At 42.6% G+C, this 14,508-nt stretch overlaps 1 protein-coding gene across 1 annotated transcript in view; it reads left to right on the forward strand.

The window, feature by feature from the left end:
- Pgk1 (phosphoglycerate kinase 1) overlaps positions 1 to 13,294 on the forward strand; it is a 16,868-nt gene extending 3,574 nt beyond the window's left edge. Inside the window, exons 2-11 of the mRNA XM_031366511.1 lie at positions 1,770 to 1,820; positions 3,646 to 3,801; positions 3,920 to 4,064; positions 6,236 to 6,339; positions 7,549 to 7,668; positions 9,093 to 9,207; positions 9,608 to 9,787; positions 12,067 to 12,244; positions 12,457 to 12,555; positions 12,845 to 13,294. Of these exons, the coding sequence (XP_031222371.1) occupies positions 1,770 to 1,820; positions 3,646 to 3,801; positions 3,920 to 4,064; positions 6,236 to 6,339; positions 7,549 to 7,668; positions 9,093 to 9,207; positions 9,608 to 9,787; positions 12,067 to 12,244; positions 12,457 to 12,555; positions 12,845 to 12,885 (1,189 nt within the window). The 3' untranslated portion in view covers positions 12,886 to 13,294. The remainder of the gene's footprint in view (positions 1 to 1,769; positions 1,821 to 3,645; positions 3,802 to 3,919; positions 4,065 to 6,235; positions 6,340 to 7,548; positions 7,669 to 9,092; positions 9,208 to 9,607; positions 9,788 to 12,066; positions 12,245 to 12,456; positions 12,556 to 12,844) is intronic.
- The last annotated feature ends 1,214 nt before the right edge of the window (positions 13,295 to 14,508 follow it).

The following is a 14,508-nucleotide window of genomic DNA, read 5'->3' on the forward strand; positions in this document are numbered from 1 at the left end:
GAAGCAGGGGTTTGCTCTAGCCCTGGCTGTCCTGGAACTCAGTCTGCAGGCCAAGCTGGCCTCAAACTCTTGCCTTAGTATATATGTATGTAAGTGTGTGTATACACCCTTCCCCCCACACACACAAGTGAACAAGTGACATGTGTAGGTAATGCTGTTCCTGCTTTGGAGTCTTCAGGAAAGAAGCTAAAGGCCTAGTTGTAAGTCTAGGAGAGAGTGAAGGTCAAAGGTAATCAAGAGGTCAGTGAGAACTAATCCAGTTTTCATCAGTAAGCTGATGCCATCACAGCTTGGATAGAAGCCACAGATGGTTGGATATTTTAGCCCAAAGGCAGTCCTTCCTTCCTGTAGGGTTCTGGGTGCAGGAAACGGCACTGCTCACCCTGTACAGTTAACCCTTTTGTCCACTAGCTTTGCTGGGAATCTGCAAGAGAGGAACTCAGTCATGGTAAATGGGATATTTGATCTGCTGTGGTCTACACTTTCAGGCTGGCAAGGGCCTGCTCAGGATATTTAAAGAGGATGCCTCAAGTGCCTGAAACCAACTAGGGTGCGTTTCTTTGTTCAGAAGCACACTGCCTTTTAATTTTAAAGGCTCTCTGAAATCTGAATGAAGAAGCATGTCCCTCCAGCTCCTTGATGAAGGTAGGTTAGTGTTCAGGGTAGAGAGGAAGCCAGCAACCTGCAGGATTTGTGGTCACTGCTGCAGACAGGAAAGACCAATGAAAAGGGGGAAGGAAGGTGGAGTTTTACAATCAAGGACCGAAGCAGTCTTGACCCCCTCATTGCAGCCCCTTAGTGAGTGGTACTAAAAGTAATGCTTTTCCTATAGTTCTTTCAAATAGCTTTCAAATAGTTTGGAGAATCAATCTAACACCTCGTGGCACTTCTAAGCCTTTTAACATTTACAACTCTTAGCCAGATATTCTAATCATTTCACAGATTTAAGAAAAATTAATTAAAAATATCTTGGGGGTGGATGTCTTGGTATACACTTGATCTCAGTATTCATGCAGGAGGTGAATGAGAGCAAGCTATACGGCAGAATGAGTCTCTCAAAATCATGGCAGACAGAACTTAGACATTAAAATCAGCCACCCCATAGAAAAGAGTTCAGAATTGGTTCCTAATCGTAAAACAGGGCTAGGGGTGTTGTGCCCAGGTCCCTGGGTTCAGTCCCCAGCCACCACAAAAAAAGGCAGTAATCAGTTAGGTCAAAAGGGACAGCTTCAATGTATTAGCTTGCATTTTGATCATCTGCCTCCCACTTAACCTGTTGTTTGTGGGCTGATGCATAGCTCACTCACTTTTTCCCCCTCAGGTTTTTTGAAAGCCACTATTATCTTACTTATATTGAAGTATTGCTTTTCCTATTCAGGCTCCGGTCAGGCATTCTCTTGGTGTTTTTGTTTTGTTTTGTTTTGTTTTGTTTTTTAATTTCTTTGGGGGACGTTTTCATAAGGAGCCAGAAGCAGTATCAAAATAATTAGAATCAAGGTGCATTACTTATTATCTGTTACCCCCTCAGACTACTACAGATACCATCATGCTAAACAGAATTAAGCTCAGGCACTTGTGGAGTTCAGACAATAACTTGCTTTCTTCTACTCGTGGGTCTTGGGGATAAAACTCAGGTGGTCAGGCTTGGCAACAAGTACCCATGCCCTGAGCCATCTTAGCAACCCTTTATCTTTTAACTGCTTCAATAAAATACTTAAGGACCAAGACATTGATCATGGCTGTGAAACTGAAACCTTTTTCTTTTCTAGGGTGGACTTCAACGTTCCTATGAAGAACAACCAGATAACAAATAACCAAAGGTGAGATTCCTCTTAAACCTGGCTTGGGTGGAAGTTGTTTGAGTATACGGAGTACAAATTCCTTTCTTTTCACACTGGGAGTACAGTAGTTGAAGCCATGGTTTTGATTTACTAACCTATCAGTATGGACATTAATATTTGAAATTTCTGAAAAAATATGGCTTATGCCTAAGCCTTTAGTCCCAGCACTTTGGAGGCAGAGGCAGACATCTTGAGACTGAAAACAACCTGGTCTGCACAGAGTTCTAGGATAGCCAGGTCTGTAGAGAGACCTTGTCTCAAAACAAACAAACAAACCCACAAACAAAACAACCCTCAAAACCTAGCTTGACATAATGGTGTATCCCTCTAATCCTAGTGCCTGGGAGTCTGGATTTAGGAGGACCATGAGTTTAAGTTGAAAGTAGCTTGAGGTGTTAGAAAGCAAGTAAAGATTTATTGTTTTTGGTTTTTCGAGACAGGGTTTCTCTATGTAGCCCTGGCTGTCCTGGAACTCACTCTGTAGACCAGGCTGGCCTTGAACTCAGAAATCCGCCTGCCTCTGCCTCTCACGTGCTGGGATTAAAGGCGTGTGCCACCACTGCCCGGCTGTAAAGATTTGTGTGTGTGTGTGTGTGTGTGTGTGTATGTGTGTGTGTATGTATGTATGTATGTATGTATGTATGTATGTATGTATGTATCAGGGGAGTGGTTGCCTGTGGAGGGCATTGGATACACTGGAGGTGAAGTTACGGAGTCTGTAAGCCAGTTGACCTGGCTGCTGCAAGCCTTCTTAACCAACTGTGCGCTCTCCAGTGCCCCTGCAGAGACAGAATTTTTATATAATAGGACTGTTGTTGCTTTTGAGAAAATTTATAAGAAAGACTTCAAAACATTAGTCTGAGACATTAGTTCAGTTTATGCTGGGCTTGAGCTTGGGATCTTCTTGCTTAGGCCTTCCAAGTGTTGGGTTACAGGTGTATTCTACAAGGCCTAGCTTTAAATCTTTTTTAAAAGATTTATGTGTATATAGATTTTATTTTTTGTGACTGAATGGTACCTTGTTTTCTCCATTCATCTGCTGATGGGCAGTGGGGTGGGATCTTTCATTTTAGCCATTGTGAACAATTCCATAATAAACTTTTAGTGTACAGATAGCTTTTTGTATGATAATTTCGTTTCCTTTGGGTCCGTACCAAGTGACTCTGGTCACAAAGGTACCCTCTACCTAGCAACTACTCATTTCAGAATTAGGGAGCAGGTGTTGAGCATGCATTACGTGGCTTATACAGAGCATAGAAACAGTATACAGCTGTTGTCAGAGAACTGAGGGGACACATTAAAAGCTGAGGTTATTTGTTAAGAGGCATGGCCTCATGTATCCGAGGCTGGCCTCAAATTTGCTGCTACTTCCTGAAGATGATCTTGAAGAGCCTCTCTTTCCTCTACCTCCCAAGTGCTGGGATCACAGGTGTGCATCACCATGTGCAGTTTGCTGGTCCCAGGGCTTGTGCCTGCCGGGGAAGGGGAAGTACTTACCAACTGAAGTGCATCCCCAGCTCCTAAACCAGCTAACCCAGGCAGGTGCTGCTATAGACAGCAGCTTCAGGCTTGCCTCGAGCTCTTTTCAGCAGGAGGAACAGATCCATCATGAGACAGTGTAAGTCTAGGTGGCAGGTTGGTATCATGTTTGTCTTCTCCTGAAGTCATCAGAATTCTGCAACTGTCAGACTTGAGGCAACTTGGAGAAGAAAGGGGCTTTATTTTGCGAATTCACCAGTTCAAATAGTTCCCACGAATTCCTTGGAATAACATTGTCCTGTCTTCTGTTTTCTCTTGGTTATAGGATCAAGGCTGCTGTTCCAAGCATCAAATTCTGCTTGGACAATGGAGCCAAGTCAGTTGTCCTTATGAGCCACCTGGGCCGGCCTGATGGTGTTCCCATGCCTGACAAGTACTCCTTAGAGCCAGTTGCTGCCGAACTCAAATCTCTCCTGGGCAAGTGAGTACAGAGCTGTGGTGCTGGCAAGCTGGGAGGTGAGGGAGTCAGCAGGCTGCCACTGGTTCTCAGCTTTCAGGCCACTCCAGTCTCTTCATCTCTTGCTTCCCCTCTCCCCCAGGGATGTTCTGTTCTTGAAGGATTGTGTGGGCTCAGAAGTCGAGAATGCCTGTGCCAACCCAGCGGCTGGGACTGTCATCCTGCTGGAGAACCTCCGCTTTCATGTAGAGGAAGAAGGGAAGGGAAAAGATGCCTCTGGGAACAAGGTAGGACCTGTGATGTTGATATTATTGGGTCATAGGGCCTCAATTTGCATGAGGCCATGATGAAAGAATAGAGGAAACTTTTTTTTAAAGCAAAGATTTATTTATGATTATGTGTAAGCATACACTGTAGCTGTCTTTAGACTCACCAGAAGAGGGCATCAGATTACAGGTGGTTGTGAGCCACCATGTGCTTGCTGGGATTTGAACTCGGGACCTTCGGAAGAGCAGTTGGTGCCCTTACCTGCTGAGCCATGTCACCAGCCCCCCAAACTTTTTTTTTTAATTGAAGTGTAATATGCATGTAAAAAATGTATAGATGGGGGCCATGGATATGGCTCAGTGGTAGTGGATACTACCCTGGGTACAAACAACTGTATAAATGCATAGCATGATATTTCTGAATTACTGCAGAGTATGCAAAACTACATAAATTGATCAAGGAATGGAATGTGATTAGCAGTGCAGATGCTCTTTCTGTTCACATTCGAAATACCTTTGAAAAAATACATGAATTCTATTAGATAATATGAGTATTGAGTGAAGGTAATGGTAATAGTGAGATTACTTTAAGGAATTTCTTTTGAGTTGGGTAGGTATGGTTTGAAATAAGTTCTCATGTAGCTCATGTGCTGTGTAGCTCGGGCTGGTCTTAAGCTTGATGTAGCCTAGGATGACTCTGAACTCCTGGTCTTTTCCATCTTCTTCCCAGTGCTGGGATTAGAGGCATGTCCTCACATACCTGGCTAAAGGCATTTTTAAGTGAAATATAATGTTTTCATTTGAGTCTCTTAAACATCCGTAGGTACAGGTGTCACCCTCATTTGCTAAAGAAAGGGGCTTTGGTTTCAGAAAGGCAGTCATTTTGCTGAAGTCACTTGCTGGGCTTTATAGTTTATGAAAGTCCATTAGATCTGCAAGCTTTTCCTACAAAGATCCACATGGTAAATGTTGTAGACTTGGTGGGTCATGTAGTCAGTTGTGCAGTTTGAATCTACTCCTTTGCCATTATCCTAGAAAGGTGCTTGTAGACATTCCACTAGACTGGTTACTAGACCTGACAGCAGAATTCAACTACTAAAACTGTTAAAACTGCCTTTTTGAGCATGATATTGGATTTACCCTTTGGTTAGAAGGGACACTAATGGCACTTCCTAGTATTTTCTCCTCTTTGGCTCTTCAATGATGTGAGAACAAGATGCTCTGAGGCATCAGTTCCCCTTTGACCTCTGACATTTCTTAAGGCATCTGGAGTGCTTGATTTCAAGCAGTTTCTTTTCTTAGCAGCGCAGGTGCCCTGAGCTTGGCCCTACCCTGCTTTGGCATGTTTGCTACAGTACTACTAGTTAAATGCTGACCTAAAATTTGGTGCCCTTTTAAACTGAAACTCAAGACTTAAAAACTCTAGTGCTTAGAAATGGCAGGAGCAACTGGAAAGTTGATGCAGAGTGTTTTATTCAGGAATCAATGAACTGACTATACTAGTTTCTGTCTTAGTTGAGTCAGTTGCTATTCAGAGTCTAATGGCTTAGAATGCCTGAAAGTTCAAACTGGACACAAACATGAAGACAGTTCAGTTTTAGTTTTATCATGTGTATGTATGAGTATATGAGTGTACAGGTGTACAAAGAGGGCCACAAGAGGGTGTTGGATTCCTTGATACTAGAGCGCCAGGCAGTTGTGAGCTCCAGTATGTGTTCTGGAGGAGCCACAAGTGCTCTTAACTATTGGGCCATCTGTCTACCCTCATAATTGAATGTTATTCAGTGTGTCTACATTGTTATTTTTAGAATTTATATTGCCTTCCTTGTACCCATGGGCGGGTCAAAAGTCAGAGTTGTTCTAATTGTTAGTTGCTGTGGCATCTTTTCCATGAAGCTTTCAATTTATCTTATAGTCTCTCAAACATTTTTGTTTTGAAAATTTTATTATATATTTAGTGTGTGTGCATATATGTGTGTACATGTGTGTATAATTTTCAAAGGGGAGGCAAGGGGGATAAGAAATGACCAAAGGACTGACCCTGTTGCTAGTTGTAAAACTTATTGTCCTACTAAGTCAGGGTCTTAAAGATGTTCAAGGAGATTCTTGGTGGCCTGAAAATGCTTTTGGGGTTTTTTGGAGTCAACAACATTTTCTATACTAGATTTTCCTTTTTAAATTTTTCTCTACAGGTTAAAGCTGAGCCAGCCAAAATTGATGCTTTCCGAGCCTCACTGTCCAAACTAGGAGATGTCTATGTCAATGATGCTTTTGGGACTGCACACCGAGCCCACAGGTACCAAAAAGAACCTTGTCAGTACTAGGCAGAGCACAATGATCTTGGGCACCTGAGCCATTCAAATTCTGGACTGTTTTTAGAGATTACCATCTCCTATTGTATCTGTTGTGAATTAGACACTCAAAATCAAAAGCAATTTATGGGAAGTAAGGGTTTACTTGGAGCGAGCCTCTAAATCAAAATCCATCTTTGAAAGAAGTCAAGAACAGAATTCAAGTTTTACTTGCTGGCTCATTCACTGGCTTATGTTTGGCTTATGTTTAGGCAGTCTCATGTTTTAGCCCTAGTTAGCTTGGACCTTACCTTGTAGACCAGGCTGCCCTTGAACTCACAGAGATCCACTAGCCTCTGTCTCTTGAATGCCACCAGTGTCTGCCAGTTTTTTTTATAGTCTAGGCCCACCAGCCTAGAGATGGTGTCATCCATCTTGGTCTGGGCCCTCCTACATCAATTAGCAGTCAGAACAATGCCTCACAAACATGCCCATAGTCTACTTTGAGCAGGAGTGCTCCTCTTCTGGGGAACTCTAGGTTGTCCTGGGTTGATAATAAAAACCGAGAGATATATTTTTAACTTCTATCTCTTCTTGGTGCTATATGGCCCTTGTGAAATATCCTGAGTCAAAGTGGAAATACAGATAAAACTTGGTAGTGATAAATAAAGCATTTCTTGTATAGCTTCAGGAACAGGTTTATCTAACTTTGATAATTTTCTTACCTTTGGAAACATATCAAAACATGTTCTCATCAACTGGCTGATTATATACTGTGATTTATCCTTTGGCCTATTGAAAAACTATTAAGTGGGCAATTTTTCCATTACTATTGGATTTTGCCTGCATGTGCTCTCAGAGGCCAGAAGAGGGCGTTTGTTTCCCTGGGGCCGGCTGCACTTTGGGGATTGGGTTCAGAATCCAGGTCCTCTTCAAGAACAGCAAATGATCTTAACTGCTGAGCCATCTTTCGGACCCTTTACCTGGGTATCTTAAATGCCACCTCAGTTCATTGCTTTTTTTACCCTTGATTGTAAACTGTTAGTCAGAAGTTACCTAAGATGTAAGTGGCTTTATTGCAATTTAGGGATGAAACCAGTCTCTTAGTATCTTAGAAGTGATGAAAACATTTTAGTGGTGTGGAGCTGACTTGTAGTTGGGGACATTACATGGTACAATCTGATTTTGAATGCATTTTTCTTTTTTTTCCCTAGCTCCATGGTGGGTGTGAACCTGCCACAGAAGGCTGGTGGATTTTTGATGAAGAAGGAGCTGAACTACTTTGCGAAGGCTTTGGAGAGCCCAGAGAGACCCTTCCTGGCTATCTTGGGAGGGTATGAAGAACACTTTCATACTTTAGTGTTAGCCTGGTAGGGGCTCTAACATTGGGTAACTGAGGACAATTTAAGCACGGGACTGTCTAGAGAGGTAAGGTCAGGGATGCAGGGCTGATCATCCGGGAGAGGAACAAGGAACTTGGCCTGCCTGGATGGGAAAGCTGCACTGACCCTTCAGTGGACTATTTCCTCAGCCTTTACATGACTAATGTACACTCAGCATTTCCTCATGAAAATGGACTCGAGAATTGTCAGTCTCATGTAACATAGTTGTTCTCTAGACTTCATGAGCTGTTTCAGGGTCCTTGCTTGGAGAAACCAAGATGGATATAGGGTTTTGTGTTGTTTTGAAAAATCCTAAAAACATTGAACCTTTTCTTTTTATGTTTGTTTGTTTGTTTGTTTATTTATTTATTTATTTATTCAATGTATGAGTGCTCAGCTGCATATACATCTGCCTGCCTGAAGAGGGCATCAGTTCCCCCAATAGATGGTTGTGAGCCACCATGTGGTTGCTGGGAATTGAACTCAGGACTTCTGGAAGAGCAACCAGTGCTCTTAACCTCTGAGCCATCTCACCAGCCCCCTGAACCTTTTTTCTTTTCTTTTCTTTTTTCTTTTTTCTTTTCGAGATAGGGTTTATCTGTGTAGCCCTGGCTGTCCTGGAACTCACTCTGTAGACCAGGCTGGCCTCAAACTCAGAAATCCGCCTGCTTCTGCCTCCCAAGTGCTGGGATTAAAGGTGTGTGCCACCACCGCCTGGCTATTTTTTCTTTTAATGAGTTAAACGCATCAGACTTTGGTCTTTGAGTTCTTCACATTAAGATTTGAACTATCTGGCTTTGTTTTGAATGAAGATCTAGAATGTGGCAGTGAATGCCCGCTGCTGGTGGTATTGGTTTCAAAATAAGCCTGAAATGCAGCAGTCTTCCTTTAACTACAGGGGATATGTTGGAAGACTTCTGAACATTTAAAGCTAAGGATAGCGTGAACCCTGATCTGTAGGTAGTAGGCAGAGAGGCACACTGGGCCTAGTATGGGATTTGGAAACCTTAAAGCCCACTCTCAATGACATTCCTTCCTACAAGGCAAGGCCACACCTCATACTTTCTAGACAGTTCAACTGGGGACTAAGTATGCAAATAGGACTCTATGGAGACTATTTTCATTCACACCCTCAGCTACTAATCTGGCAATCTGGGCCTTGTAAATTTTGGATGGGAGCATGGTTGTTTAGCTAGGGAAGTTTTGCTTTTCTGTTTATGGTGCTGAGAATTAACCCAGAGCTTTACACTTGGATCAACGCACAGAAACACTGCATATTTAGGCAGTACTTTTGTTGCTTTCGTACTGTGGCTTTGAGTGTTAGCACCACACTCATCAATTGTGCTTGCCTTGATGATTCTTGCTCTCTCTTCCAGAGCTAAAGTCGCAGACAAGATCCAGCTGATCAATAATATGCTAGATAAAGTCAATGAGATGATCATTGGTGGTGGAATGGCCTTTACTTTCCTTAAGGTGCTCAACAACATGGAGGTAGGTAGGGAGCCAATAGCAAGTGGCTGTGAAATGGTTTGCTAAGGGGCAGTTTCTGTAAACTTAATGTGAATCCTAAGAATGTTTTCATTCTGTCTGGAAAGTTGCTTTTGTCCCTGTATTTATAGCCATGGTTCTTGACCTATGGGTTGTGACCCCTGAGTGGGTTAAAAAAATGACCCTTTCACAGGGGCTGCATTTCAGATAAATCTGTACATCACATATTTATATTACAGTTCATGACAGTAGCAGAATTACAGTTATGAAGTAGCCAAGAAGAATATAAAAGGGTCCCAGCATTAGGAAGGTTGAGAATCACAGCTTTGTGGTGTGTTATGCTCGTGTCAGTTGCGTTCTTAGTATAAGGGCTGATTTTCATCTCCTTGGCTCTCTTGTGTAGATTGGCACATCTCTGTATGATGAAGAAGGAGCCAAGATTGTCAAAGATCTTATGTCCAAAGCTGAGAAAAATGGTGTGAAGATTACCTTGCCTGTTGACTTTGTCACTGCTGACAAATTTGATGAGAATGCCAAGACTGGCCAAGCTACTGTGGCCTCCGGTATACCTGCTGGCTGGATGGTGAGTCAACTGGTTGTTTGCTTATGTAAGGGATCAGAAATTGTTAGTATTATTCATTCATCCATTCATTCATCTAACAGATTTTTTTTGTGCAGTTTGAGATCCATCTGTGTATCTCAGATGTTAACAAGTAAGCTACCGCTGAGTTCTTCCCTCCAACAGGCATATTAATAGTCTCCCTGGGAACTGTCAAAGAGCACTACAAATAATGCAGTGGGGACCCGAGGACAAATCTCTGGGGTACAAGTAGTGCTGGCAGGTTGCTGCTATTTTCATCAATAAGAGGACAAACTCTTGATTCTTTTTCAATGCATGTTTAGAACTATATGCTAGAGGTAGCAGTACTATGTACTTTCATGGTTTGAACTGTTCTGGATTACAGTGCTAAAAGCTATAAGCCATTGTAAGCAAACATTCAGGTTGGTGAGATGGCTCAGTCTTGCTACACAGGCCTGGGACCTGCACTCACTGGAAGGAGGGAACAGATTTCCCAACAATTGTTTTCTGACTTCTACATGACGTGTGCATGCTGTCACAATACCAATAAGAGATTAAAAACTTTCTCAAAACATAGATAATCAAAGTGGCTAGGGTAGTGGTGGTGCTTGACTTTAATCAGAACACTTAGGAGTCAGACGCAGGAGGATTTCTGAGTTTGAGGCCAGCCTGGTCTAAAGAACAGCCAGTGCAACAAGACATGAACCCTGGAACCCTGTCTTAAAAAAAAACAAAACAAAAAAGGTAATGAAAGTGAGCTTAATCATAAGGAATGTATGAAAAATATATGTACATGAAGGATTTATAATTGACTATAGTTTGGTACCAAATAACTACCTCTTTCATCTTTATGACGGTCTTCATCTTTTGTATGGCCTAGGTGGATCTTGAACTTAATATCCTGCCTCGGCTTAGTAATTACCTTGTAATTACTGGTGTGCCACTACATCTTTAGTTTGATAACTGTATATAGACATATCACGTTGATCTATAGTTGCTTATCATTTTTCTTAGACATGTTTCTGCTACATTGTTTGTCAAAGTGTGGTCCTCAAGCATCATTTTGGGAAATTTTTTTTAAAAGGCAAATGTGGGCTCTGGAGAGATGGCTTAGCAGTTAGGGGGGAGAGTTACTCACATTGGGTGACTCACTTCCAACTACTTCTAACTCCAGTTCCAGGGGATCCAATGCCCTTGCTGGCCTCTGTGGGACACCATATATACACACTGCATGAAAATAAAAATAAATCATATAGACCGGGCATGGTGGTACTCACACTATTCCTGTACTTGGGGACAAGGGCAAGCAGGTCTGAATTTGAGGCTGGCTTGGTCTAATAGCAAATTTCAGGCCAGTCAAAGGTTCATAGTAAGATCCTGGCTCCAAAAATAAAGGCGGGCTGGTGAGATGGCTCAGCAGGTAAGAGCACTGACTGCTCTTCCAAAGGGTTGGAGTTCAAATCCCAGCAACCACATGACGGCTCACAATCACCCATAATGAGATCTGACGCCCTCTTCTGGTGTGTCTGAAGACAGCTACAGTATACTTAATTATAATAATAAATAAATCTTTAAAAAAAGGCAACAGGAATGGGATCCAACACACATGTTTGAGCATGGCTTCCTGGAGAGTCTGGTAAGTGGAGGGTTGAACACAACTGCTCTGATTCAGTGTTTCTCAGTCTCTACTGGAATCTCAAGGAGTTCTTGCTGTGGCAAGGCTGTTGTTATATTGTTACATGCATAGTACCACCAGCTACAGTGTGTCACTTATCCACACCTCAGGTTGTGACAGTCAAAAATGTCTTCAGACATTGGCACATATTCTGATATGCAGGGTCACTGTTGGTTGAGCACCACTGATGTGGGTCTTCACTGTTACAGTGCCATTAAGAATGTCTTTATTAAGCAACATGAGGTTTTCCCCTTAATTGATCTTTCATAAAATTGAATGTTTTTGTCAAAGGCCATATACATGTAAACTTAAAGGGGGCTAAAGGATACATTTTGATTCTAGTAGGAACTTTGTTTTTCAAGGCAGGGTTTCTCTGTAGCCTTGGCTGTCCTGGAACTCATTCTATAGACCAGTCTGGCTTTGGACTCACAGAGATCTGCTTGCCTCTGCCTCCCAAATGCTAGGATTAAGGGTGTGCATCACTACTTACTGTCTGGCCCTAGTAGGAACTCTTGACGTTCAGCCTTACATTATGGTCTTGGTGGAGATGCTAGTTGTTCCTAGTAAGTTTTCTTGAACAGGTATCCTTTTTAATTCTACCCTCCAGGGCTTGGACTGTGGTACTGAGAGCAGCAAGAAATATGCCGAGGCCGTGGCCCGCGCTAAGCAGATTGTTTGGAATGGTCCTGTTGGGGTATTTGAATGGGAAGCCTTTGCCAGGGGAACCAAGTCACTCATGGATGAGGTGGTGAAAGCCACTTCTAGGGGTTGCATCACTATCATAGGTAAGGGCTCCTGTGCTAAACTCACACTAACACATGGCAGAGTTATGTTCAGGGGAAGGCACATAGGGAATGGTTAACATTTTCTGGGTCTCTTGATGTGTCATTCATAGGGGATCCTCTTGATGGGAGGGGCTCATTAGCTCCATTTTGGGTTGGGAACCACAATTAGTTTTGGTGCCCAAACATTTTCCCCCCTGTTCTTCATTCACCAGGTGGTGGAGACACTGCCACTTGCTGTGCCAAATGGAACACGGAAGATAAAGTCAGCCATGTGAGCACTGGGGGTGGTGCCAGTCTCGAGCTCCTGGAAGGTGAGGCTAATCTCTGTGTTTTGGCTTCTTTGAAGGCAGGGTGAAGACTGCATTCTGAGAAGTGGGGCACAGTAGAGAACTTTGGGTGGTGCTGTCACTAGCAATCACATTAACTAGATAGTGTAAATAAAGCTCCTGCCTCCACTTGGTGGGAGGGGTAGATAGGAACACATTTTAGTTGATCAGGGACCCAAAATGCAGAAGGTTTTTAACTTCTGCCATATAACCTAGTAAGAGCTGGTAGTGGGTCATATAGTAATACTGTCTCTGTGTACTTTCTCAAAAACAGGTAAAGTCCTTCCTGGAGTGGATGCTCTCAGCAATGTTTAGTATTTTCTTTCCTGCCTTTGGTTCCTGTGCACAGCCCCTAAGTCAACAAGTGTTTTCCACATCTCCATTTGGTGTTAGCGCAAGATTCAGCTAGTGGCCAAGATGCAGCACCAGGAACCCTTAAACAGTTGCACAGCATCTCAGCTCGTCTTTACTGCATTGGGATTTGTCTGCGTTCTTCAAGATCCCATTTAACTTCCTTAGTGACTAAAACCATTGTGCATTGTAGAGGGCATCTATTTATATTCTGCCTGTGAACGGAAGTGAGCTGTAAAAGCTTAGCTCTCTGTAGCCTCTGGTTAGCTTTGTCACTGTTCATGACTCAGCATGGGAATACGATGAAATCCCAGCTGTAAGTTTGGAGACGTTGATGGTCTATTAAACAATAAAGATGTCCACTGAAACTGAAGTATTTCCTGTCATACTTTGTTAAGAAGGGGGAGAACAGCAGAATATCTACATTTTGAACAGAAGAATTGGCTGTGGTGGTGGTGGGGGGGTGGGATTAGATAAGGCCTGCTTTATTGCTTTATGATATTTCATAGTTGGATATCATAATATAAAAAGCCAAGACCTATAAACAAGCAAAACCAAATTAAGGCTCATTCCTCCCACTCATGACTCATAGTCTCTCGTGGGATCACCGTTTTTCTCTTGATTCCCACTTCAAATAAATACAGGGACAAAATGGAGCAGAGATTGAAGGGAAGGCTAACCAGAGACTGCCTCCTGGGATGGATCCATCCCACATACAGATACCAAACCCAGACACTATTACTGATGCCAAGAAGTGCTTGCTGACAGGAGCCTGGTATATCAGGCTCTACCAGAGCCTGAACAATGCAGATGTAAAAGTTCAAAGCCAAACAAATGGAGGGACTGAAGGAGCTAAAGAGGTTTGCAACTCCATAGGTAGAACAACAATATCAAACCACCAGGACCCCACCCCCAGAGCTCCCAGGAACTGAACCACAAACCAAAGTGGTTTGTGGAGAGACCCATAGCTCCAACCACTTATATAGCAGAGAATGGCCTTACCTGGCATCAATGGGAGGGGTACTTGGTCCTGTGGAGGCCCTATGCCCCAGTGTAGGGAAATGCTAGGGTGATTAGTTGAAAGTGGGAGGGGGATGGGGGAGCACCCTCATAGAAACAGGGAGGAAGGATAGGATAGGGGATTTGCAGAGAGAAAACTGGGAAAAGGAATAATTGAAATGTAAATAAGTAAAATAACCAATAGAAATACTAGAACCTAGTTCAGGCTGAAATAAAAAATAATGAGCAAGAAGAAAATATTAGGAAGTGAAACATTCACTGGTCAGGATAACCATTTAGAATGTTCTAATATAGTGAACATGGTCTGTAAACTTTTTATAGATTTGCTATGGATAAAAAATAACAATATTAATATGTTAAGAGATTAGCAATAAGGGATTAAGGCAGAACCAAATACATATCGTCTACAAGAACCCAATTTAAATGAAGAAATAGAGAAAAATAAAGATACATAGAGATGAGAGGTCATGCTGAAGAAGACTGAAACAGCTGTCTACATTTCAGGCAACAAAGGCTTTAGAATAAGGGAAATCATCGAGGATAAATATGGATATATAGCATAAGGAC

Source organism: Mastomys coucha, chromosome X, assembly GCF_008632895.1.
Source record: "Mastomys coucha isolate ucsf_1 chromosome X, UCSF_Mcou_1, whole genome shotgun sequence".
Lineage (NCBI taxonomy): Eukaryota > Metazoa > Chordata > Mammalia > Rodentia > Muridae > Mastomys > Mastomys coucha.